Below are 24,762 nucleotides of genomic sequence, written 5' to 3' on the forward strand. Positions count from 1 at the left end.
CTTGGTTCTTCTTTCCTTATTTTAAGATTTGATGCTCTGAAAGAATGGGACTTTTCCCTCTCAGATTTTTAGGGCCAGAAGATCTGTTAGTGGATTAAGAGAAATTTAGACAATTATATGTACTGTCTATAGTCAACGTTTTTTTTGTGTTCAGACAGTTCAGGTTACATTTTCTCATCAGTGTCTGTCACCATTCATCTTTGGAAGCAATTTTGTAGATGAGAAGGATTATCTTGTCCCTTTTAATGCACTTTGGACATGTGGATTTTGACTTAGGAAAAACACTCTGTTCAGGTCACCATTTATATATGTGAGCTAACATTAAGTAAATGCAGTGCTTGGATTGGACCATCATCCTGGGATCCAGTTCAACACACTGCCACTGGTTTTGCAGCAACCACGACTGCAGGAAGTGCCTTGTCCTAGGTCATGTCAGCTGGAAAGTATCTTTAGCTGAAGATCTGCTGTTCCTTGTCAGACCTATGGGTGTCTTTTGAGAGGAGAACAAACACATCCAGTACCTGCCAACTGTATAACATGAATCAAAAGTTAAAAATCTATGTTTTAAAGTCTTTAAAGAAAGATTGTCTTTAAAGAAAGACAGAAAATACCAAAGGGAAAAGAACAAATTAATTCTTTACACCATATTATCTATAAGAAATAATTTTCAAGGAAGTTAATCGGAAGAGTGATGCTATTTGACATTTTAGTCATCTGATTACCACGGGCAGTTTCTTGAAAATATGAGCTGTACTGTAAATAATTTAACAATTCTCTGATCTAGAGGACCTTGTTGCAAGAAAAACAAGGATTAAAACCAATCCAAAATTGTTTTCATATTTTTTCTGAGGGCACAGCAACCCTGTAAATACTTCTTTGATAATGACATAAATAGTGTTTCATGTATTGTAATGGTGTGGTGTCATTTGAAAATCCTCAACCGATGTTCTAAGGTTAGACAGTACCATGCTGTCATGATCCTGTTTGTAAGAGCAAATATTTAAAAATATGTTTCTCTTAATTTCTCCTTTACCAGAGACATTTGGCGAGCACGAATCCTTTGCACCCTTATGAGCGCTTTGACACTTTGAAACAATTTCTGGAGTTTGATGGACAAGTTTTAGGGTTTTCTTGTGTGTGGCATGACCCAGAATCCCGGCTTTCTGGCCCACGGGAACTTGTTCTTCGTTATTATTTGGCTGATGATACCATTGATATAAGAGAAATTTTGCCAGTAAACTCAGGCCGGGATACAGTTCCATATTTCCTCAAAAGAGATAAGCTTCCAAAGGTGAGGAAAGAAAATTTCAAATTCTTCTACTAATTAAGAACTATTGAATGTTTTGTTTTGAAAATCCTGTATTAGGATTGTAATGATATTTAGAAAGTGTTTTCTGAGTATTAATGATAATTGCATGATTTAGGATTTGCACACATTCATATAGTAGCTTAATAAGTGATGGAAAAATATCTTTAGGCTTGTCATGCTTAAACTAAAAGGAGCATTTAGGCAGAGAGATGTCCTATGATTTTCTTTCTCCTGTATTAATGTATTAAGGTAACTGTATTAATAAAGCTCTGCCATAATGGGGACTAGAAAATGAATTAATATTGATAAGCTTATGTTAAACTGAGGTGAATTCAGATTTGATCAATGACTTACATTTGCAGCCATTGGAAAAGTCAGTTTTGTATTCTATAACATTACCTCTTTGTAGCAAATCTAGTGTGATTTCCTGAAACTGAGTTTCTGGGTTTGGAACCTTAAGCAAAATCAGTTAAAATCAATAGAATCCATCAATAAGCTTTGTTGGGCATTAATCATGAGAAAGGCTCCACTCAGAGAAATCTTCAAAGGGTTTGTGTCCTCCATAACCTGTTATGATTATAAAATTACTGATCTGGATACACTTCTGTATCACCCCAGACAGATCCTGATGATAGAATAACATCAGCCAACAGGTGGAATAAAATACTGGGAATCTCTTCTTCCTTTTCTTCTGACACTGACAATCTATTTGTGATGCCATAGATGTATGTGAGATTTTATAGTAAAAACCTACCAGCAAAATATTACATTTTTCTCACCCTGTGAGTCCTGTGTTCTGAGATGCTGATTTAGCAGTGGCTCTGTGATACCAGACCCCTTCTACAGCTGAGGTGCATGTTGCAATTTTAAGGACTGGTTTCTTGCTCTGGAAATTTTGAGAATGGCAGCAGAGGAATCAGTAGTTGTGGTGTCAGGGGAGGTGGTAAGACAAAATAACTCATTTTGATTACCCTGAATCAGGAGTTAGTTCATAATTTTAAAAAATGTAACATAAATGTGTATTAAGCTTGATATTACTGGGATAAATTACTACTGTAATTTTAAAACTCACTATACAAACAAAAATACATCTTTGCCAACAGAATCACGCTAACTTAAATCTGCTGTGTTTGTGCAGTGGATAGGGCCAGCCTTGGATGGTTCTTTGCATGTTTTTATAATTATTACCAATCAAAATAATAGCCTTTAGAGCAGATGTTGACAACGATGTGATACTTTGGGTGTGCTGACCTTTGCTTTCTGTTTGCTTCCAAGAGAAAGGAGATTTTATCCTTGGATAGAGATTAAGATTCTGAATTCTGCTTCTGGCATAAGTACTGGCATTGGGAATAAACACTGGCTTTTAGGTTTGGTGGTGGAATCTTAGAATTTACTAAAAATTCTCCCAGGAAAATACTACAGTAACAGTCCGTGTATAACAAACCTGCTGGTTCTAAGGTAACAGAATTCTCTTTCTTCACTGTCACCTGTATTTCTGAAGGGTTGGTCTCTTTCCTTGCAGAGTGCTCCCGCTCCTCTGTATCATCCAGGCACCATCACCAATCACACTCTGCTCAATGTGTTGGGAAGGTCAGAAAGAAACAAAGGCTGGTACCTGCGGGACATTCTGCAGGTCAGATATTGTTGAACGCTTCCAGCTGTTGAATATAATAGTTTTTGTAATTTCTGTGGTTGTTATCCTCTGCAACAAAGAGAGTCATTTATAGAATTGTGCTGCCACTGGAAAATAGCTCAAATGAGAACTACTGAGATTCACTCCGTTAAATCCCACATTTGTAAAAGTGAAGGAGCTTAACGGGGTGAAATATACTTGCCAATAGACTTTTAAGGCTATGTGTTAAATCACACGCAATAAATGACCTGGGTTTTAAGAAAAGTTGTGTGATTCTGAGATTTATGGAACTGCTGTATAAATGTTCCTTCTTTTATTAGACAGGAGCAGTGCGTCGGGAATTCTACAAAGACAATGACTTGAAAATAGGGGCAGTAATTAATGTTTGGGGAAGGCAGATATTAATCTGTGATTGTGATGAATTTACTAAAGAACATTACAGGAGAAAGTATGGAATTGGTAAGTAGTGATAATTATCCTTTCCTTATGAGCATTTTTATAGTTCTGAGTTTAACAGACCTGTCTTCAAATTTCCTTACTGACAAAACATGTTCATTAAAACCTTTAGCAATAACAATCTATTGTAGGCTGTTAGCAGCAAAGCAGTAATTTTGCAGGTAATCCAGAAGAGCTTTCTTACACATTGCTCCATTGAAAACTAACACATAACGTACGTGTTCTGCTCCTAATGCCTCTATTTGAAAACTACAGTGACAAAATAGTCATATGGATAGACTGCCATTTATTCTTCTCTCCTTCCCCCTCCCCTTCCAATAGCTGTGTGTGCAGTCAGAAAATAATAAAGAACATGTAGTAAGTGGGTAAGTAGAATGAGCTCAATTATTCCCCCTTATACTATGTTTCATTTTATATGAATGTCAAAATCCTCACATAATAAGATTTTCTGACATGACAGTTTTAGTATATGACTATTGGTTTTTACAATGCAGTTTTGAGTATTCTGGACCATTAGAGTGTATCCTGTGAAGTTTCAGCATTAAATTCTGGAAACATTTAGCAACTATGTCCATTATGGAAAAGCATTTCGGAGATGAATAACAATAGGGGCTTTCATTTATCTGTCTTTGAATGTCCCCAGTCAGACTTGCTAATGGTTCCATCATGGACATCTTCCTGCAAAAATGACTTAGTTATTTTCTGGCCGTTTATCCATTCAATAAATATAGCTGAGCATCTGACTATTCAGAGATGGTTGGAAGAATGCTACTATGGCCTTTCCCTGCCACTGTGAAATAAAACACCTGAGCAGACTACTTCTGTTACCTTGTGATCAGATAGAGTGTGTGTGTGCATCAGAGCTTGTCTGCTGCATTGGGGGAATTAAATGGTGTAGCATTGCCATTCAAACACTAAATTTCTTAATTGGCAAAATATTTCTCATTAGGAATTTTTCAATAATACCTTGGCATGTCTGTACCAAAGTGAACCTGTTCTTGCTAGTGTGTGAGGAAGCTGTGTCCAATAACCGTGGTATTATCTGTAATAGCAGCAAATTTAACTCTAGAGGTGGAAAATAGGGGGTTCTGCTCTGAGAATTTCTTCAGCCAAGACCACTGCTGCTTTCTGGCAGCAATATCCTCTGTCTGAACAAATTATCCTGAACAGAGAAAGGGGACTTCTTACTCAGGGCAGGCAATAAATGAAATGCAGCTGACCATCCTGGATCAAACAAGTAGTGCAACCAAGTAATACACAAATGCAAAGACCCTTCCCTTCCTCTAATGCTGGCTCGGTAATTACTGTTTATGTCTCTGGATGTTAAAGTTAGGTGGTTAGCGAGTTAGGGGAATTCAGAAGTTGCTGATGTGCAGAATTCTAGAAAACTGGGACTGTAGGTGGTCTAGTCTGTTCCTGTTCTGAAGTAAAGGAGATTTCTTTGCCTCCTGAGGTATCTTGTCCTAACCTCATAGTTAAAAATGCTGCTTAAAAGCTGCTCTGAAGCTGGTTTGTGTAAACCGAGAGAGTAAATTTTTTCTCTTATCTCTGTTGGACTTGGAAGAACAACTGCTCAGTATCCTCTTTTTATAATAACCTCTTACATATCTGAACACTATTCCAATACAAAACCTTATTCCCCTGCTCCCATCCCAGGCCATTTACTGCTATGGGAAAACCTTTCAGTCTTTCTCCATAGTCCATTCTTTTCTATCTGTGATAATTTTTCTCAGTGCTCTCTCCAGTTTCTCTGCCTCCTTGACACCAAACACACAAAGATGTGTTCTAGCTGAGACCTTTGGGCCACTGGGAAGTGTCTTACACTTACCTTTAAGGATATATGATGGCAGAGACTCTGACTAACATGGAAAACCATCCATCTTGATGCAACCTGTCTTGTTCACAGAAAATACTTTCTTAGAGCTAAGGGACTCACACTTTGCTGTAAAGTTCTTTTCTGCTTTCCCCACAAGGATTAAAAAAACGTAGATATGGCTTTTTAACTGGAAGGGACCAGGAGTAGAATCAGGGTAGGTTTTGTCTTAGAAGCAGGTTTTTAGAGAGAACTAGTGAGTGTTCACCTTTTACTCTTAGTGATTTACACATTTTGTGTATGTCTGTGGATGTACAAGGTATTCTCAGTGGGCTCTGTCCCACAAAGCACTCGGAATTCCACTCCGATCCAATTAAACACTGGAACAGACTTAATTGCAATTCCAGTCCAGGGAGACCATTTACTTGAGCAAGAGTAAGCAAGTAGATAAATTAGTTCTTACATCAAGGCACAGTACTCAGCACCTCATGGCATCAATCCAGCTGTTTTGTTACTGTGTTTTTACATTACTCCCCTTCAATTTATACTTTTCTGCCAAAGCCATTAAAGAGGCTGACATTTATTTTTGAGTCTGCAGTTTCAGCACAAATTGCTTGCCCACAGAATTTGCCTTTTAGGGGAATGAAAAGTTTAGATTTCTCTTGAAGAACATGATGTATTTCTAATGTGGGGTTTGCCTGTTTTAATATGTTCATTAAAAGCAGAGTTTTTCCATGCATAAATGTGGCTAATGCTCTTCAGTAGGAAGCTGATGGCATTACTGTCACCCAGAAGTACTATGAATGCAAGAGAAAATGTATTTATGTGTGATATTACCTGTCCAGACTTGCTAGTGCAGGCTCAGAGGAGGAGAAAAAGACTCTGTAGCCGTAGAGGTGTTGTGGACACCCTGCTGAAATGGGAAATAGGCTGATGTACAGTGGGGGGAAGCTGGTGCTCGTCCACCTCACTTAATACAGAATCTTAGCACAGACTATTAAGTATTCGTTCTTAAATAACAGATTACTCAAGATGGAAAAAAACCAGTAAAATCTGGTTTCCTACTGCTTTTTTTTTCTCTGTCCCGGCACCTCCCAAGCCTGGCTGTTGAGCCTTTTCACAGCACCCTGCAATCCCTCTCCTGTCCTGGCTCTCCACCCCTCCCACCCCCTCATTTCTCAGGCTCTGTCCCTGACCCGCTGCCGGGGCAGAGCTGTGTGCTCTTGGCCAGGCAGCTGCTCCTGGATAACAGGGATAACAGCTGACTCCTTGCTTTCCCCTCAGCGAGGCATTAAAGCCTGCTGCCAATTTTCACAAAGCTCTTCAGAGGTCAGTGTCTCTGGTGTTTAACCTCTCCACTACACGTGGTGGAGACCAAGCAGCAGCTTCTAAATATACTTGGGCATATACAGATGCTTTTTTTACTCAGGTAACTGTAATAATCATGAAGTAAGACTGTAAATGGAGATTTTCTTTGAATCAGGATAAATGCTGTCATGTTTCAGCTGCATGGACAGTTCTGTGAGCACTAGGTTTTCTTTAATCCTGCATGTAGAAGTTGTGGACATGTATTTTTTGCCTTCTTATTTTAATTCTTACCTCAGTTGTGAAGCAGATGCTCACTAGAAGCAGTCTCAGCTGTACATCTCCTCTGATGTACAGAGAATACCATGCTAACTGCCATCTCCCCAGGTTATCGCCACCTCTTTATATTGTCCAAGTCTAGTGGGATTTCTCTTTCCTGCTCCTGGCTTTAAAGTTCAGAGGTGCCTGTCTTCTTCCTCTGAAAGCAGAATTTCTTTCCTGCTTCTGTACACTGATGTTCAGTGTAGTTATCATTCTAATCCAAAATATATAGCACTTGGCTCTTCCTTGAAATATGGTCTTATCTAACACACTAGGGTTTTCCTGCAGTTCTTTGAAGAGGGCAGAAGGTAATCTCACACTATATACCAAAATCTCAGAATGTATATTGAAACTGAAAGCTGACAAGTCCATTCAAACTGGTTTAATGCTGCCTTTCTGGCAACAAATTCTTCTTGAGGACTTTAGTTTTTCTTACTAAGAAGACTTTGGTATCTTCAGATTGTTTATATGCTAAAGATGTGGCTGGAGCTGTTTTGTTTCTTGCTGTTCCCAGCGCTTATTCCAATCTCAATCAGGTTTTGATGTCGTGAGAAAGCTAGAAGTATGTGGTCCATGTTTGCTAAACGAGGTGGAATAACCCCCCAAGTTACTGCAGTAACAAGGGATGAAACTATGGATGGCAAAAATACCTATGCTGCTCTTTCTGGAAGTAGCAATTTGTAATCTCGGTCTTTCGCTTTACTCTCTACCTACTCTAAATTCACACTGAAAATGTTACAGCCTGGAAGAAGTGAGAATTGATTCCTTTCCAGACTGGACAGAGGTAATTTTCTTAAACACCAGCGATCACCTTGAGAAGAGTGCATTTTGTGTGTAAGTGCCAGCTGTCTGATTCTGCTGTAATACTGTGAGCAGAGCAAAGATGAAACGAGTTTTGAGCTCTGGTAGCTGGCTCTTCATAAGTAGCAGAAATGAGTTTTGACTAGTTTTGTAGCCTGTATTTCTCCATGGCAATTTCCTTCTGAATTTCTTCGTTCACAGGAGAGAATATGAATATATAATCCTTTAAAATCCTGGAAAATATAGGTGACACAAGGCTGGATGTTTGTAATTTTCTCTTTAGTGAGCCTAGTCAGGTGGGGGTCAGTCTCTTCTCCCAGGTAACAAGTGACAGGACAAGATGAAACAGCCTCAAGTTGCACCAGGGGAGGTTTACATTGGATATTAGGAAAAATTTCTTGACTGAAAGGGTTGTCAAACTAGAACAGGCTGTCCAGGGAAGTAGTGGAGTCACTGTCTCTGGAAGCATTCAAAAAACGTGTTGATATAGTGCTTAGGGACATGCTTTAGTGGTGGACCTGACAGTGGTGGGTTAATGGCTGGACTTGGTGATCTCAGAGGTCTTTTCTAAAATAAGTGATTCTATGAGTCTATGAATAACACAAGATCATTTTACTTCAGGGATGAGATGGGAACCAAAGGGCTGAGCTTCCCTTTGGATTTCACTTACTCCAAGCTTCACTTGTGAGGGATTCAACACATCCCCCAGGGATAAAACATTATTCCTCTTAATATGTGGTATCCTTCTAGTTTATAAATCTAATTTCCATTCACATGTGCTCAAGTTTACAAAAGGGAAAATGCTTCAGTGTCTTTTAATGAAAGCCTTATGCGTGGGTGTGAATGTGCACACTGTGACCAGCGTGTAAACACAGGAGCTTCTTGTCCTCTGCGTCCAGGGGTCCCGCACAGGTGCCCTGATGCCCCGAGCGCTTTTGGCAGGATCTGTGACACCTGAGCAAAGAGGAGGAGCTTGTGTCTGCCGAAGCACGCTGTTCCATATTGCATAACTACAAAATCAGCGCTCGGGCCGATGAGCAGCACCAGCCCCCGCCGCCTCCGCCGCGCCGCCACCGGGTGGCGCTGTAGGAGCGCGGAGCCGCCGTTCCTGGTGCCGCTGCCGGCGCGGGAGTGGGGAATCCGGCGGAGAATCCAGCCGGGAATCTCGCGGGAGGGACCCCGTGTGCTACCTGCGGTGCTCAGCATCTGAGGGCTTCGGGCTTTGCTTTCCGCCTCCGTCTATGCCGATTTATAGGCTCCGTGTTTTTATGGTATCAGGAATTGCCTGTATCAGGCAATTCACAGCTGCGGAGCTGTGAAAATGTGGTGTTTTGGTCACAAGTGTCTAGAAAATAGGGGTCTCATGAAGTTTAGTGGGAATCTCACGAGGTTTAATGAGAACAAGTGCAAGGTGCTGCACCTGGGCTGGGGCAACCCCCGGTATCAATCCAGGCTGTGGGATGAGCAGATCCAGAGCATCCAGGCTGAGAAGGACTTGGGGTTGCTGGTGGATGAGGGGCTGGACATACCCCGGCCATGTGCCCTCGCAGCCCAGAGGTCAAGGGTGTGCCGGGCTGTATCCAGAGCACCGTGAGCAGCAGGTGAGGGGGAGATTCTGCCTCTCCGCTCTGCTCTTCTGAGACTCCACCTGCAGTTCTGCATCCAGCCCTGGGGTGCCAGGACACGGACCCATTGGAGAGAGTCTAGAGAAGGCACCAAGATGATTAGAGGGAAGGAACACCTCTCCTACCCGGAATGCCCAAGAGAATTGGGGCTCTTCAGCCTGGAGAAGAGAAGGCTTTGGGGTGAACTAATTGTGGCCTTCCAGAACCTGAAGGGAACTGACAGAGAGAGACTTTACAAGGGCCTGGAGTGATAGGACAAGGGGGAATGGCTTCAAATTGAGATTAGATAGCAACCTATTAGAGATTAGATGATTAGATGTTAGGAGGAAGTTCTGTGCTGTGAGGTTGGTAAGGCACTGGAACAGATTGTCCAGAGAAGTTGCAGATGCCCTGTCCAGAGCAGGTCCAGAGAAGGGCAATGGAGCTGGGGAGAGGTCTGGACCCCAAGTACTGTGAGGAATGACTGAGGGAGCTGGAGGTGTTCAGCCTGGAGAAAAAGAGGCTCGGGGTGACCTTGTTACTCTCTGCTACTCCCTGAAAGGAGGTTGGAACCAGGTGGAGCTTGGGCTCTTCTCCCAAGAAACCAGCAACAGGACAAGAGGAAATAGTCTCAAGCTGCATCAGGAGAGGTTTAGGCTGGAAATTAGGAAGAAATTCATCACAGAAAGAGTGATTAGACTTCGGAATGGGCTGCTCAGGGAAGTGGTGGGGTCACCTGCAGGTGTTTAAGGAAGGACTGGACATTGCACTCAGTGCCATGGTCTGGTTGGACTCGATGACCTCAGATGGTCAAATTGATTCTGTGATCCCTTGAAGAGTTCAAAACCAGGCTGTATAGGGCTCTGAGCAACCTGGTCTAGCAGAAGCTGTCCCTGCTCATGACAGGGGGGGTTGGAACAAAATGATCTTTAAGGTACCTTCCAGCCCAAACCATTCTATGAGTCTCTGATTTTGGTGCATGTTTACACACACACATACTCTTTCATGGTGCAAATGGCTTTGAAAATTTCTGAATGATCTTTCTTTGGGCTTGGCCTTTTTGCTTCTGAATCACAGAAAGGGCACATGTAGTTTTTATGGAGAAGAATGTTGGTGTGGTTTTGCAAAACTGCTTTTTGACTAATTCAGGTGAAAGTATCAGCTTTTTGAGGCAGACCATATTCTTCTAAGAAGTAAGGGCTAAAGGAGAACTCGTGTTTTCAGGCTAATGAAAAACTCTGACATCTGAATGCTTGCTTTATTTTTAAACTCACACTGCTGTTAGGCAAGTCAGATTTTAGGAGTGCTGTGCTTTGATCTTCTGATATAGCCGTGTTTAAAACATTTTAATCACAAACCAGTTCAATATTCCAGGTGACAGTACTTTTGTCATCCTCCTCTATTTGCACTGAAACCCATGCAACAAGTTTAGGTTACCCATCTCTCTTCAGTTCTGGGTAGAAAAGTTAAGGTTTTTTTTTTTTTAAAAGCCTTTGTTTCATGTGATCCACTTTTATACACTGGTCTCATATAGCTCTTATATCCCTCTGACCTGAAGCTGACCCTGTGCTGAGCAGGAGACCTCCCAAGGTCCTGTCCAGCCTAAGTTATCCTGTGTTCCTATGGCTGATGTCTTCATGTCCCTCAGGTCTGCCCATTTGCTTTCTCCCATATGCAAGTTTTTTCCTCTCACCTTTTCAATTTTCCATCAACCTCATTTAAGCAGCAGACTGAGCTCCTCTGTTAAGTTTTATGTGAACGCACTGGAAGCTGTCCTGCAGCAGAAGGGCAGTGCAGGGGTGCAACAAGGGGCCAAATGGGACAAGATTTTCACCAAGAGAGGAGTAACGAGGGTCAGGGAAGCAGCATTTTGGGAGCTACCTCTGTGGGAACTGAGTGCAGGTCCCTGACCAGATGTGCCTCTGCCGAGTCAGGACAGCTCCTGCTTTGTTCCTGGGATGGTCAGGACCACTGATCACTGTGAGACAAGACTTGAGTCTGGGGAAAATAAGGAAAAAAAAAGCTTCTAAAACTCTGGATATAGTGAGTTGTGGACTGAAGTTATTTGCTTTAGTGTACCAAAGACTTTTTATATATAGGTATGTTTTAAATAATGAATACAATTTTATTTATTTATGTATATATTTTCCTCTGCACAAAAGCACACGGCAGGAAACTCATAAACCAGTTATTTACTTAATCATGTTGTCTCAAAGGATAAAACTGAAAAATTAATTTAGAATTTTTAATTTACTATTTTATCCCATTTTGAAACTGTATTTGTCTTTCATTTTGCCTGTGTATCTTAATGATATTTTTCAAACATTTTAAGATTATAGATGAAATCCTGAAACCCTTGAAGAAATAATTTTGCTGTTGGCTCCATGGAGCCTTTTTCTACCAACAGTAGGAGGGATGCTGGTTTGACTTTGATCAGTGGTCTGTTACAGAAATAGGCTAATAAGTATTCATATTGGAAGTTTAAATCCTTCATAACAGCAGTAACAAATAAGTCTTGCTCTCTTTGCTGCAGTGGATTTCACCCCAGTTCAGTATAAGACTCCACCACCTCCAGAACCAGAAAGAACTCTTCCTCCTTACAATGGATTTGGTTCTGAAGAAGATTCTTTGAGCTCCTGTAGGGGTTTGGTTATCAAGCCTGCCCATAAGGATTACAGGAAATTCCTGGTGAAAGACAGGTATTTTCTGTGAAAAATAATTTCAGTTTTTTAAATTATGTAATTTTGTGAAGGAGATACATGTTATGTAGGGATGTGATTTTTTTTCAGCAAAATAGACAGCTCATCAGACTTGTAAGGCACAGGTGCATGAGACCTGGGTTAGTGACATGGTACTCCAATTTTCTGCAAACTCTGCAAAATTTCTCTTTGGAGAAGGCAAATATTATGACCCTTCCATCCTCTACCTCCTTCCCTCTGCCGTCTTCAGTGGGAGTTTGACGGAAATCTTAGTCCAGGCATTAGTCAGGAATTTTGTATGATCCAGCAGACCAACACAGATTTGTTTTTCTGTTTGACTTTCTAATGCTTGTTTTTTTTTTCTGTCTGCTGGATTTCTTGCATTTTACTGTAGCACTACTAAAGCTTTAACCCTTTACTTTCCATTTTGAAATGCTTTGTCAGGCAGCAGTTGTTGAAGCCAAAGCAAAAAAGCAAAGTCTCCTGCTAAAGATTCACCTGCAGAACCTCTGTAAAGGAGGAAAGCTGTTAGAAAAGGCTCGGGAATGTATTGATAGTTCACACATAGACACTGCAAATTATTTAAAACACAATCATTTAATAAATATCCAACTAAGAAGATCATCTGGTGGACCTGAATTTGTGGGAGATAATCCTAGTATTAATTGCTATTCAGAATTTAGTTTGCAAATATACACACCTAAATGTGTTTTTCCTTTATAAATTTTCTGGAAAGAAACTTGGGGCTTGATCTGTAACTCAGCTTGAATAAAAATTAATTGCAGACCTGTGGCAGAGAAGCAATTTTCCCCTGAAAAGTATTCCTTTCTATCTGGCTGACTCTATCTGGTTCTGTTAATTTAAGCTGAAAATGGTTTTTGACGAAGTGGTGAATCTTTTGCCATTTTCCTTCTTGGTGCAGTAATAACACAATGAATGTATGTTACAAAACTCAGGAGAAGGCATCTCATAGGGGTGAGAACTTTTCTCGTACTCTGTTTTTGAGTTCTTATCTGTTCCTTTGGTTTTTCAGATATGGCATGGATAGTAACATACTGCGCTATGGGGCGAAACTCATCATGGACAGTCCTATTGACAAGGATCGGAAATTTATTATTTCCTACTTCCTGAGGGATGACAGCATTTTAGTATTTGAATATGCAGAGAGAAACTCAGGTAAGATGTAGCAATGTATCTAATCAGCCCCAGTTCCCCTGATCATTTGGTTGGACTTTACTGTAAACATTGTGGCCAGACTCAGCAGTAGCAGAAGCAGGGATGTGGATTTTTAAATGCAATGGGAATTACATCAGCAGGCCTGCTGCATTATCCTGCATAGCTGGATGTCATAGTAATTCATGATCTTCCTCACTCAGAATTACATTGTTCATTGCATGACAGTACTTCACAATATCCTTTGGGAACTGCAAGTGTAATGCACTAGAACTTTTATTGCATTTTAATTTGAAAATCTGACCCTTAAACATTTGTTTTTGTTGTGGATAACATACAGGAACAGTATTGTAACTGATGATAAATAGGGACAGGAAATATAAGACATCAAGAAAGAAAGACTAAATCCTTTGTTTTGCAAAACTGTGTTATGAAACCTATACAGCATCCATTGTATAGAAGCAACTCATGAAAGCTACACAGCTATGATGCATTCTAACATACTTTACCATTAATCATGGAGTGCTGAGCATTTAAATAGGGAAGATTGCCCTGTGCTAGAGTCTGGATTTGTGTTTGTGTACAATACTGAACTGTATTCCAAGAGCCAGACTGTGTTTAAGTGACAAATAAATGCTTTGTTACTTCTCAGTTGCTTGAGCCCATTTATCCTATTGCTGGAGCATGGTCATCAAATGTTGTCATGTTTAAATTCTTTTTGGCCACTGTTGCTCATTTTAGGCTGCCTCCAGTTGAGGATATGAAAGGTTTTGTGATTTTCAAGCATCTTTTCATTTTTCTGAAGTATCTTGTGCACAGATGGAAGGACAGAGCAGTGGGAAGGGTGTCAGAAGTCATTCTGTAATTCAGAGAGATGGGGGAACTTTGGCTAAGCACGACCCTGTTGGAGAGATTAGTGTCTTTCTGTGAAGCCCACAAAACATCTTCAGCAGCAGTTTCAGAGCAGTTAACATCCAGAAGTGCCTTTTCAATCCAAAGAACCTCTGATGGCATCTCTGCTTGTATCCAACTATATTATGAGTGCATAAATAGGCACCTCACCCCCAACTAAAATACAATAAATTCTCTGAGAAGTGTTTGGAAGAGGTGTAGAGTACCTGCTTAGGACTTCAGTGAGCATTCCCAGTTAGTCCTGCTCCACTACAACATCAAGATTCGGCACTTTTATGGCAGCAGTGTCTTGTTATCAATATTTTACTCACTTCCTGGCATCCAGTGGCCTGTAATTTATGGAACTTCTTCTGTTGCAGCTAACTACACACACACAGTTATGTATCTATTTAATATGTAATGCTGCTGTGAGGCTCAAGAGCAGCTCAGTTCTCCACCAGTGAATGACACATTTGATTGGCATTTTTTATGTCTGGAGACATAAAGGGTGCTAAAGGTACAGCTGCACTGTTAAATTGAAGAAGTCTAGGGAACAGTTTGAATTTTGGACTCCAAGCATGTGTACTGCCTGTTCAGTCACTTCTAGTTCTCCTTTGCACTATTTCAACTAGACAAGGCCCCAAAGTGCCTTGAATACACAGTAATAATAGCTGTAACCTGAGACCCCAGATTTATCCCACAGAGAAGAGTCAAAGCCACACACTGCAGTGCAGATGTGGTGAGCTGGTCAAGCCATCAGCAGCATGGGTGCAAGGCCAGAGATTGCTGCCTGCCTTCCTTTCAGTTTGGAATGAGAATTTGTGCTGGGATTTCATCTGGGAGCCCATTGAACACTGCTGGTCAAATAAAATGTGAAACAATAAATTGACAAATTTTCTCACTAATAGTAATAAATGCTTCAAGGCACACATGAAAGGCATGTGTCTGTAAGTGGACTTCTAACTTCCCTGGGCTGTTAAAATGGATGGAGTAGCTGATTTTTAGAGGTCATAGAAAGGTGAAATAGAAGGATGTGGCTAAGAACTGGCCATTGGAGAGTTTAGTGAGAACTGCATTGAAGAGGCAGGATGAAGAGTAGGGATGTGGTGGAGGAGGTAGAGCAGCAGTTGGAAAGAGGCCTGGGGCTGCAGAAGTTTCTTTGTTCTCACCTTCCTTTTCTTTCTACTTCTTTTCTCTAACTATCCCTCCCTCATTTTAGTCATGTCTGAAGGAAAAGTGTATAATTTTCTTCAATGTTAAGAATGAGAAGGCTTTGCAGAGGTCAGGTAAGAGTGGCTAAGGAGAAAGAGTAAAGCATCCAAAATAGCAACCTGGCCATCGCTTTTGTGCACAGGTTCAGAGGGCTATTTTTGCCTTTTTATTTATATGAGCTGGTACAAAGTAATACTTCAGATCTCAGTCCTAAAATGGAAGTAATAAGTTGCTCTTAGTTTTCCCCGTTCAGCAACCTGAAGTACTTCACTCTATGAAACTCTATGAAATTCACAGGGCTGGACATCTTGAAGCACTTCTTGAGATGGGGATCAAAGCATGAGAACTTTGGCTCCCCATGAAGAAGATCACAACCCCTTTTTTACTCAGTGTAAGACCCAGCCAACAGCTGTACAAACACCTGCAAACTCTGATCTGATCTTAATGGAAGAGGGTCTTTCGTGGTGGTGTTTATTTTGTGCTTTGAGCCTGGCTTTTGTAGATTTCCATCAAAACTCCTTATCAGGTTTCAGTGTAAAATCTCTAACTTAATGAGATATTTTCAGTCATTTTTCTTTATACCACTTGTAATGTATTAACCTGTAACATTTAAAAAACCGTTATGGGATAGAAGTAGGTTTCCAGTATAAGTGCACAATTGCAGGGAAATAGAGAGGCAGGAGTGAATTTCCAATCTTACAAAGACATATTAAATATTAAAAACAGTTGCCAGGATTATATAACCTAAAATTTCTTATTTGTTTTTATAGCTGGGTGAAAAGGAATGTGTTAACATTAGAGTCACATTAATGATTTGAATTGTTTTTTGGTTCAAGCAAGGACTGATGATTACCATAGTGGAGGGGTTTTTGTCTTTTATGGTGCTAATAAAGCAATTAAGACGGACATCTGCTCCAAACTCTGGTTTAATAAGTAGATTGGGTTTCACATTCTTTTATAATTTTGACTATAAAAGGCATTTGATTACACTGTTCAATAGCCTTTTATTGGACTTGCATCACTATCTGACATTAGGGCATCATTAAATATTACTAAAGTAAGATTTTGGCTTTTGACTTTTGGCTTGGAAGCTCAAGTATCAACAGGAAGCAAACCCCAGAGTTGTTGTAGGGCACATATCCCAGTGAAACTAAACATGGGACAGAAGGTTTTCCAGAAAGCTTGGTACATGCAGTGCAGTCCTGTGGTACACCAGAAGTTAATACAGGAAAGTGAAATGTTCCTTTTAGCATCTTACCTACCCTTGAGTACATCGTGCAGTTTCTAGTGACACAAATAAAATCATTAGACTGTGACAAGGAACCATGTGGCATACCCACCTCACAAAGCAATGAGCAGATCACAATTAAATTGCATTGGCAGAACAATGTGTGGAAGACAGGGTCATGTCACTCCTATGTTTTTAAAAAATTTCAAAAGCCCTTTAAAAGAAATTAGAATTACAGTGAGCCAGAATTCACCATCTTTGTAGGACAGCACTCTCTTAAGTTTTGATTTTTATTTTCCTTTTTCTGCTTTTAGCTGCCTTTTAACTGCTTTTAACTATTTTCCTTTTTCTGCCTTTAGTTTAAGGATAATTGCCTACATCTTACTTTTTGGATCTTAGGTTTCTCAAGGGCCAGTTCCAAGGCTGGCAACAGAGTTATGGGAACGATTTGAAGAGGCACATTTCTGTCCCATTTTAAAGAAAAGAAAAGCAGGGAAGGTGTTTGGCAGGCATTGAAATGAGACATGTCACAGAGTGTGCACAATGTAACAGTTGCTGTGGACACTGGCAGAGACAGTCCTTTTAGCAATGAGAGGGAGGGGAAGAGAATGTTCCGAGACAGGAAACTGGAGCACAAAACATGGTATTTAAATACAAATCATCTGATTTGGGGTGTCTTTTTGTTGATGGCTTGGAGGTTTTTGTGTGTGAGGGTTTTTTTTTTTTTTCCAAGTAAAGCCGTAATTAACTATTTTTAATTCTATTCCCATAGGGATACCTGGTGGGAAGTTCCTGGAAAGAGGTTGCATTAAGAAGCCTGGGCAGGAACTCTTTAAGAGTGAGCCATCTGAATACTACAAGGCTCGGGATCTGTTTGTTGGAGCCAGAGTTTGTTTCCATGGTCACAACTTTCTTTTGGTGGATGCTGATGAATACACGTTCAACTACATGGAGAAGAATGCAAATGAGGTGAAGTAGGCTCTTGTTAATTTGTTATCTCTCAGGACTGTGGTTTATCCATATATTGTTCAGAATTATTTGTTTCCTCACCCAAAGTCCGCAGCCCAGTGCTCTCTGTCGAGCAATGGATTTAGGAGATGCCAGCTGGGAGTGCATGCAAGTCTGGCCACTCTTTACTGTCCATTTCCTTTTCCTTTCTCAGAATCCACTCAGGCTGCATTAGGGGTTGTGACAAGGGATATCCCTGCCTGTTCCTTCTTGAGGCTGTTTATGAACCTCTTGAGTTGATCTAACCCTTGCTGAACCTACAGATGCTGTCAGCTTTCACAATTTTCTGTGGCAGTAAGTTGAAAAGTTCACTGCTGCTATGAAAAACAAATATTTGATAAAAGAAGTATCTTTTATCTGTTTTAAACCAGCCTCCCACTAGTTTCGAGGCCAGTTCCAGTGTTCTGGGGTTTGGTGAAGATCCCCATTCACCTGATGCACCACCTTCATAATTTTGTAAATCTAGGACATTCTTCCCCTTCAGCCTAATCCTGTCCTAGTCCTTCAGAGTCTCACCTGTTTTATTCTGTCCTTGCAAAGTAACTGTGAGGTGTGGAGGCTGGAACAGTGTATGGTACTCCAGGTTTGGACACATCCAATTTAGTCTTACTGATGAGGCTATTTTGTCCTGATTTGATTTTTTGAGTTCATACCTATTTTTCTGTCAAAACGTTTCCCTTGTAATATTAGAAATTCATATCATAGTCAGGAATTCAAGTTTACAGTGTTCATTGTCTTTTTTGTTGCCTTCAGAGGGGAGAGCAACAATAAATTGTGAGCTGGGATGCATCTGCTGATTTATGCTTTAGCAGAATGGTGCAATTTTTTTTGTAAATTAATGTGGATTAGCACCATCTGCCTTCCCTGGAACAACGAGGAAGATCTGAAAAATGCTTCTGGATGTAAAATGCTAAGGCTGCTAAATGCTTTAAGCAGTAAAAGACAAAGGTGAAGCCTTAAAAATGCAATCCAGTGTGTTTCCTTCATGCTGGAGTGTTTCTCCTCTTGGTAGAATCAAAACCAAACCTATTCTCCAGAATGCAGAGCCCATCCTTAGATTGTAAATGTTCTTTGGAATGTTGTTTGCATTGATTGTCCTGGACAAATTGATGAGACTTTAGTTCTCCCGACTGAATGATTGTATAGTATCAAAATAAAATCCGCAAAATGGGAAGAGGCAACATTGAAAATACGTCCTTAAAGTGAATTTTGAAAGGTTCTTTGCACAATTAGCATTTTAATGCAGCTGGTAGAAAAAAAAGGTTGATTCTCCCAATTGGTAGGTGCTTCACTCACATCCTTTGACTAGAGCTCCAGAATTTTGCCTCAGTTCATCAGGGGATCACATACTCAAATCAAAACAACTTCAGCAAATATTAGAGAAGATCAGAGATGGAAGATTGTTTGAGGAAGGAGAAAACTTAGAGATTACTATTTGTTAGTTGTTTCTAAAACTAGAAAATAAATAATTTTCATTCTGAATAGACAGAAGTTTCCTTTCAGCAGAACACATCAGTATGTTTTCTGAAAACTAGTGAAAGAAATCTGTATGGAATGTTTTTTAAATGGAAATTGCCATTTTGACCACAGTTCTATAGGCATATGGTGATTTAGATGAAATTTTGATTGGTAATCATAATGCAGGTGGATATTGAAAATCTGTTTGACACCATCTAAGATAGTTGGAAAGTTTTAATTTTCTGTTTCAAAATTATACTTATTGTATTGTTTTTAAGTTACAGGGAGAGAAAAATCCCTGAGTCTTCTCATTTTTATTGCCACCTTTACTGAAAGTAACATCAAGGACCTAGTTCAAAACTTTTTAGCACTTTTTGTTTCTTTTTCAATTTGAGGGAAAAAAATTTATTTAGGAAGTGTAGATTTGTTTGCAAAACAGAAAATGTGTGTTGTACACAGTCCTACTGGTATTCAGGTTTGGGGAGGGCTGTTTCAAACAAGACATCACTGGAAGGGAACCCAACATCTCTGAGCAGCTTCAGTTGTTCTTACTTTGCTGTCTGCTGCAGAGCAAACATGGAAAAGGATTTTACTTCCATTGAATTCAGCATAATAACCTCTGACTTAAGCAAGACAATCAAACAAAACTAGACTGTGACTAGAAACATGTCAGCAATTACATGGGAAGGGGGAAAGCAGGTGAAATTATTGCAATGCTGCTCAGATACTCAGTGCCTATGTACGTGTTTGGAATATGTAGTTTAGAAAAAAAGAGGTGAAAATAGTTGTTTTGATAATGTAGAGAAGGCAGGCTCTTAAATATTCAGAATACTTTGTCCAGCCTGAAATACTCTGCTCTCTGAACCCTTCTGCTCAGCCTTTTCTCCCTGTTCCTTGCTTGGTCAGCAGAAGGCTGTGTGCTTATGGCTCAAACTCTAACATCTTGGAGAGGGGCCTGGAAAAGCTGCTGCCTCTAAAACTCTTTGATTGCTGCTCCAGCTGCTCCAAACCACTGCCTTGCAGGGCACTGCCTGCCAGGGCTGCACCTGGCGTTTTGGCGTAGAAATTGTCTTCTCTAATTCTGAGAAAAACCTGTAAGCACTGATGTATTGATGAAACTTGGATCAATTTGTACTGCTCTGGCAGTGCCACAGGGACTTTCAATACCCTTTTCTAGATCACTTTGAACTGATACAAACCTGTAGATACACTTCAGCGTAGCTGGGACTGAGGCCCAATTTTTATGTCCTGGTTCTTAATACCAGTCATATCAAATTTCAGATAATTGCTATTGGAAGAAATGGGAGAAAAGTATTTTCAGGCAGTTCATTGTGCTTTTTAAGTTAGGTAGAGCATGACAGATGTAAGGACATAGCAGATAATCATACTGGGAGTCACCCTCAATTTAATTACTAAATACTTTTCTATGTTTTATATTAAAAATGAGTATAGCAAATAAATCTTTGGTAGAGCATTAACACAAAAACTGAATATAGATTGAAAGCCTTAGTATTTCGGTTCTGTTTAATCTGAGTTCAAATTTATTTTAATGGTCTAATTAGGAAGAAATAAACATTTAAGCATTTTGATATACAACAGGTAAAATTGGTTCCTAAAAATTTCCACTGTGCTATTTCTGAGTATGTAAGACAATGTAGTCCAAAATTAATGAGACTACCTGTTGAAACTTTTCACTGGAGCCAACAGTGAAAAATTAACTTTAACTTGGTGAAATTTATGACTTGAGAATTCAGTGAGGTACACCAACATAAAATGAGGACCAAGTTATTAGAACTGTATTTTAAATGTTTCTACTTCTGCTTTAAAAATGCAACGTTTCAAGCAAAGGTGGATGTTCTTTTATGTAGCTGGACTAAACTTTCTGAGAATGCATGGTCTTAAGATTTTTAATTGTTTATATTCTTGATAGGAAGTAACTTTATTTTCCAGTAACAAGCTTCCCTCCAAACTTAACACAGTGATGATCTATGCATTTGAAGTGAGGAAAAGAAAAAACTAATAATACTCTGCAGTTCAATATTGCCCTACACCTTGATGACACACATGGTGGGTTGCAGAGTGCTTTTCATAGAATGGCTTGGATTGGAATGGCTTGGGAATGGAAGGGACCTTAAAGATCATCTCATTCCATCCCCCCTGCCATGGGCAGGAACACCTTCCACTATTCCGGGTTGCTCAGAGCCCCATCTGGCCTGGCCTTGGACACTTCCAGGGATGGGACAGCCACAGCTGCTCTGGGCAACCTGTGCCAGTGCTTCACCATCCTCACAAGAAAGAATTCCTCTTAATATCTAATCTAACCCTGCTCTCGGTTTGAAGCCATTCCGTGTTGTCCTGTCACTCCAGGCCCTTGTAAACAGTCTCTCTCCATCTTTCTTATCAGCTCCCTGCAAGTACTGAAAGGCCACAATGAGGTCACCCTGGAGCCTCCTCTTCTCCAGGCTGAACAATCCCAATTCTCTCAGCCTTTCCTCATAGCAGAGGTGCTTCAGCCCTCTGATCACCTTGATATCTCCTCTGGACTCGCTCCAGAACTGCACGCAGCCGAGGCATGTCCAGCCCTCACCCACCAGCCCCCCAAGTCCTTCTCCCACAGCTGCTCTCCATCTGTTCATCCCCCGACCTGGATTGATACCAGGCATTGAGACCAGCACCTTGCACTTGGTCTTACTGAGATTCCCATGGGCCCATTTCTCCAGCCTAGACAGGTCCCTCTGGATGGCATCCTATCCTTGAGGCCTTTATAATCTATGTCTTACTTTCCTCTCTTAAGTTCCCCATGTCTGATATCAGCGTTGTCCTCAACAAACTGAAGAACATGACTGCATCTCGTGCCAAAGAAATCAGAAAGACTTTTGCTACGACTGACCCTGAGCATACCAATGTGATTGGGTATGACACGTTCAGGTAAGACAGTGGATTTGGGGTTTTAATGTTTAATAAAGGCGCATGCCCCCAAAATGTATACAGCATGACTGGGTTTTGCTTTCTCCACGTTAGCTGACAAGTGGCATAGATTCGTTTTGCATTTACTTGGAGATTGTGTGTGAAAAAGAAAGTAAATCCATGATCCAGAAAAAAAAAGTGATCGTTTCAAGTAAGCTGAAGAACACAACAGAAATCTGTCTACTTTTTATGGAGCTGACACAGAGTGTTGTGAAGAAGGGCACAAGTCAGCAGTAATATATGTGCTGAAAGATAAAGAAAAGTCCATCCTGAGAGTCAAACAATAGTTTTGAAATTCAAGTAGGAATGTTCAGGTTGCCTCCCAAAAATGGTGTTTGGGTTTTGAATCATTGGTAAAGAAGACAGTCTTTACAGAACTAAAGTGTATTGAAATTATAGAAGTGGTAAGCGTGTTTAAAAAAGATTGGAAAGCAGTCGTGAGAACAATAATTAATACTTGGATAGTGATTTAAACATAGATAAGGGGAGCAGAAATCTGGATTCTGGCAATGATCCAGATATGGCAATCAGCAGATGTAGAAATACTTGAAAGAAGAAATCATGCTCAAATACAAGCTTATTTCAGTTTATTCCACAGCCAGAATACTTGAGCTTATGAACTGTGTTGGGCACAGTACTGGTGAGGTTAATCCTGTGAAACAGAGGAGAAAACTTCACTTAGCAGCATTTGGTTATCACAGAAGCAATACTCTGTGTGTTTAGGAACTGTCATAATAACTAAGGCATTTAAGTAGATGAATATTGCATGGAATGTCATCTCCATAGGAATGCTAACCAAGGCAGAAATTGCTTCTGAAATATCTCAGAAGAGAAATACATCAGCAGAAGGTTCTTTCAGCAATTCAAAGTGAAAGTAGTGAGAAATTAAAACAAGACGATACTCACAAATGGAAAACAAGTGGTTAAAGCTAGGATTTAAACTATGAGAGGCCACAGTTTTTGGCCGCTTTTGGTCAAAATATTTCTGAACTCAGGTATTTTACTCAGCAGAAGCAAGATTTTGAATTGCTGATTGCATTAAGAGGGAAGATGTTATTACTTGAGTAAGAAGGAAGAAAATTGAAAGTTAATGATTGTCAGGAGAAAGTTTCAAGCACTTGGAAAAGGGTTTTTAATTTATGTACAAGGTAAGTATATAAAATAAAAAATATGGTTTTAGTTCAAATTATGAAATAACCATCTGCAAAACTTCGTGCATGCACTAAGAGCAACTCAAAGGTTTGGAAGATTTGCATGACCAAATTAGAGAAGCAACCTTTTAGAAGGGATGATTGTGCTTTTAAATAGCAGGGAAAGGTTTTTTTTTTATCCAGAAGAGGCTCAGTTGGGTGTAAATTTAATCACGGACATAATCTGTGCAGCTGTGAACAGCTCAACTGTTTAATTTAGGGCGGTGCTATTCTGTGACATGGAGAGAGATATGTCTGATCATGTGGTATTGAGGGACGTGGCTTCAGCCACAAAAATTGCAGGAGCCCTCTCCATGAGCAGGAAAGCTGGGGGAAATCAAGGTTTTCTGGGCCTCAGTGCTCACCTGGGACAGTCTCAACACCCACCAATGGTCCCCGTCCCTCCTGTGGGGGGAAGGCCTGGGGTCTAATGGGGAATGTTCACACTGCCAGAGCAAGAATTTGCCTATTAGGAACATTGAACATTTGTGCTCTATAGTGATAGTAGGTTTTGTTTCTGTAGATTTGTATTACATCCAGTAATTTAAAGGCTCTCATTATTGTTATCCGTGCATCTCATTTTAGAATGAAAGAAGCATTTTTAATGACAAAAACGAGAGCACTTCTTTACATGTATGAAAATTCCAAGATATTTTTATGTGAATAGAATATTTTTTTCTTTCAGTTTCTTATTGTGTAGATCTCTGTTTATTTTTAATCTGCCATGACATTTGATGATTATAACTAACAACAAATGATTATTTTTAGTACAGGCAATTATCTGTATGACAGCTTCAATGATAATCCTCTTTCCTTATCTTAAATACAGCTGAGGCTTTACTGTGCTCTGAATTCGGCTGTTCAGATGTCTTCCTTTCTACCTATGTAATTTTATATGATCTGCATGTAAAAATACATCTATAAGTATGGTGTAGTGAACAGAATTGTAATTATACAATTTATTTTAACTGCTTTCAGAACCCAAATCTTCAGCATTTCATCTGGGAAATAAATATGTAATGTACACTGAAGCTATCCCCTAAGCTATCATTAAAACTACTGATATCTTTGTTAAAAAGAGAATTAAAAAAATAACTAAAACTTAGATGCCTGTGCATCACGCAGCCCTATCCAGTCTGTTTTTTCTCATAAGCTGCTGGCAAGATTGTTTGCTGTTAGAGACAAAGAACCATGTGGGTCTAACAAAGATGTCTATCTTCAATTCAGCTTGAGAAGCAGCTCTCTTGAGCAGTTAATTATGACTTCTTCTTTCTATAATAAATTCAGATTGCAATCTGTCTTATTCTTCTAGAACAAAAAAAAAAAAGTAAAACAAGAGATAGCTAAGCTGTGGGAACAATTATTGCAGCTTGGGGTTTTTTGTCAGGGAGAGTTCAGATGTCATTCTGTTTGTGAGTCTTGGGTCTCACTCATTAGTCCCTCACAATCACTAAAATATTCCTTAATTCCCAAGTGAAATAATTTTATCTGCGGGTTTTTGTGATTTGATTGTCACTGACTGCATTGAGAAAATAAAAGACTTTTTAAATCCTGACACTGGAAAAATCTGTGCCATGTATGGAAATCCAATCTATGGAAATGTTCCAATGGCTGATGTTATCTACAGCCCCCAGCTCTGCCGGCCCAAGCATTGGCGTGCCAGGCTTATCAGGCTGCATTGTCCTCTTTGTGTG

The 24,762-nt window shown here is 40.0% G+C and overlaps 1 protein-coding gene across 2 annotated transcripts in view; it reads left to right on the forward strand.

Annotated features, from left to right (window-relative positions):
• Positions 1 to 24,762, forward strand: part of EFHC2 (EF-hand domain containing 2) — a 59,702-nt gene that overhangs the window by 22,836 nt on the left and 12,104 nt on the right. For both annotated transcript variants that reach the window (XM_042034537.1, XM_042034529.1), the window contains exons 5-11: positions 1,037 to 1,291; positions 2,832 to 2,942; positions 3,263 to 3,401; positions 11,776 to 11,941; positions 12,975 to 13,117; positions 17,218 to 17,414; positions 21,706 to 21,839. In XM_042034537.1, the coding sequence (XP_041890471.1) occupies positions 1,037 to 1,291; positions 2,832 to 2,942; positions 3,263 to 3,401; positions 11,776 to 11,941; positions 12,975 to 13,117; positions 17,218 to 17,414; positions 21,706 to 21,839 (1,145 nt within the window). The remainder of the gene's footprint in view (positions 1 to 1,036; positions 1,292 to 2,831; positions 2,943 to 3,262; positions 3,402 to 11,775; positions 11,942 to 12,974; positions 13,118 to 17,217; positions 17,415 to 21,705; positions 21,840 to 24,762) is intronic.

This window comes from Corvus kubaryi, unplaced genomic scaffold (assembly GCF_017639235.1).
Source record: "Corvus kubaryi isolate FWS band 111438036 unplaced genomic scaffold, C.kubaryi_AGA036_p1.0 133, whole genome shotgun sequence".
In the NCBI taxonomy this organism is placed as follows: Eukaryota; Metazoa; Chordata; class Aves; order Passeriformes; family Corvidae; genus Corvus; species Corvus kubaryi.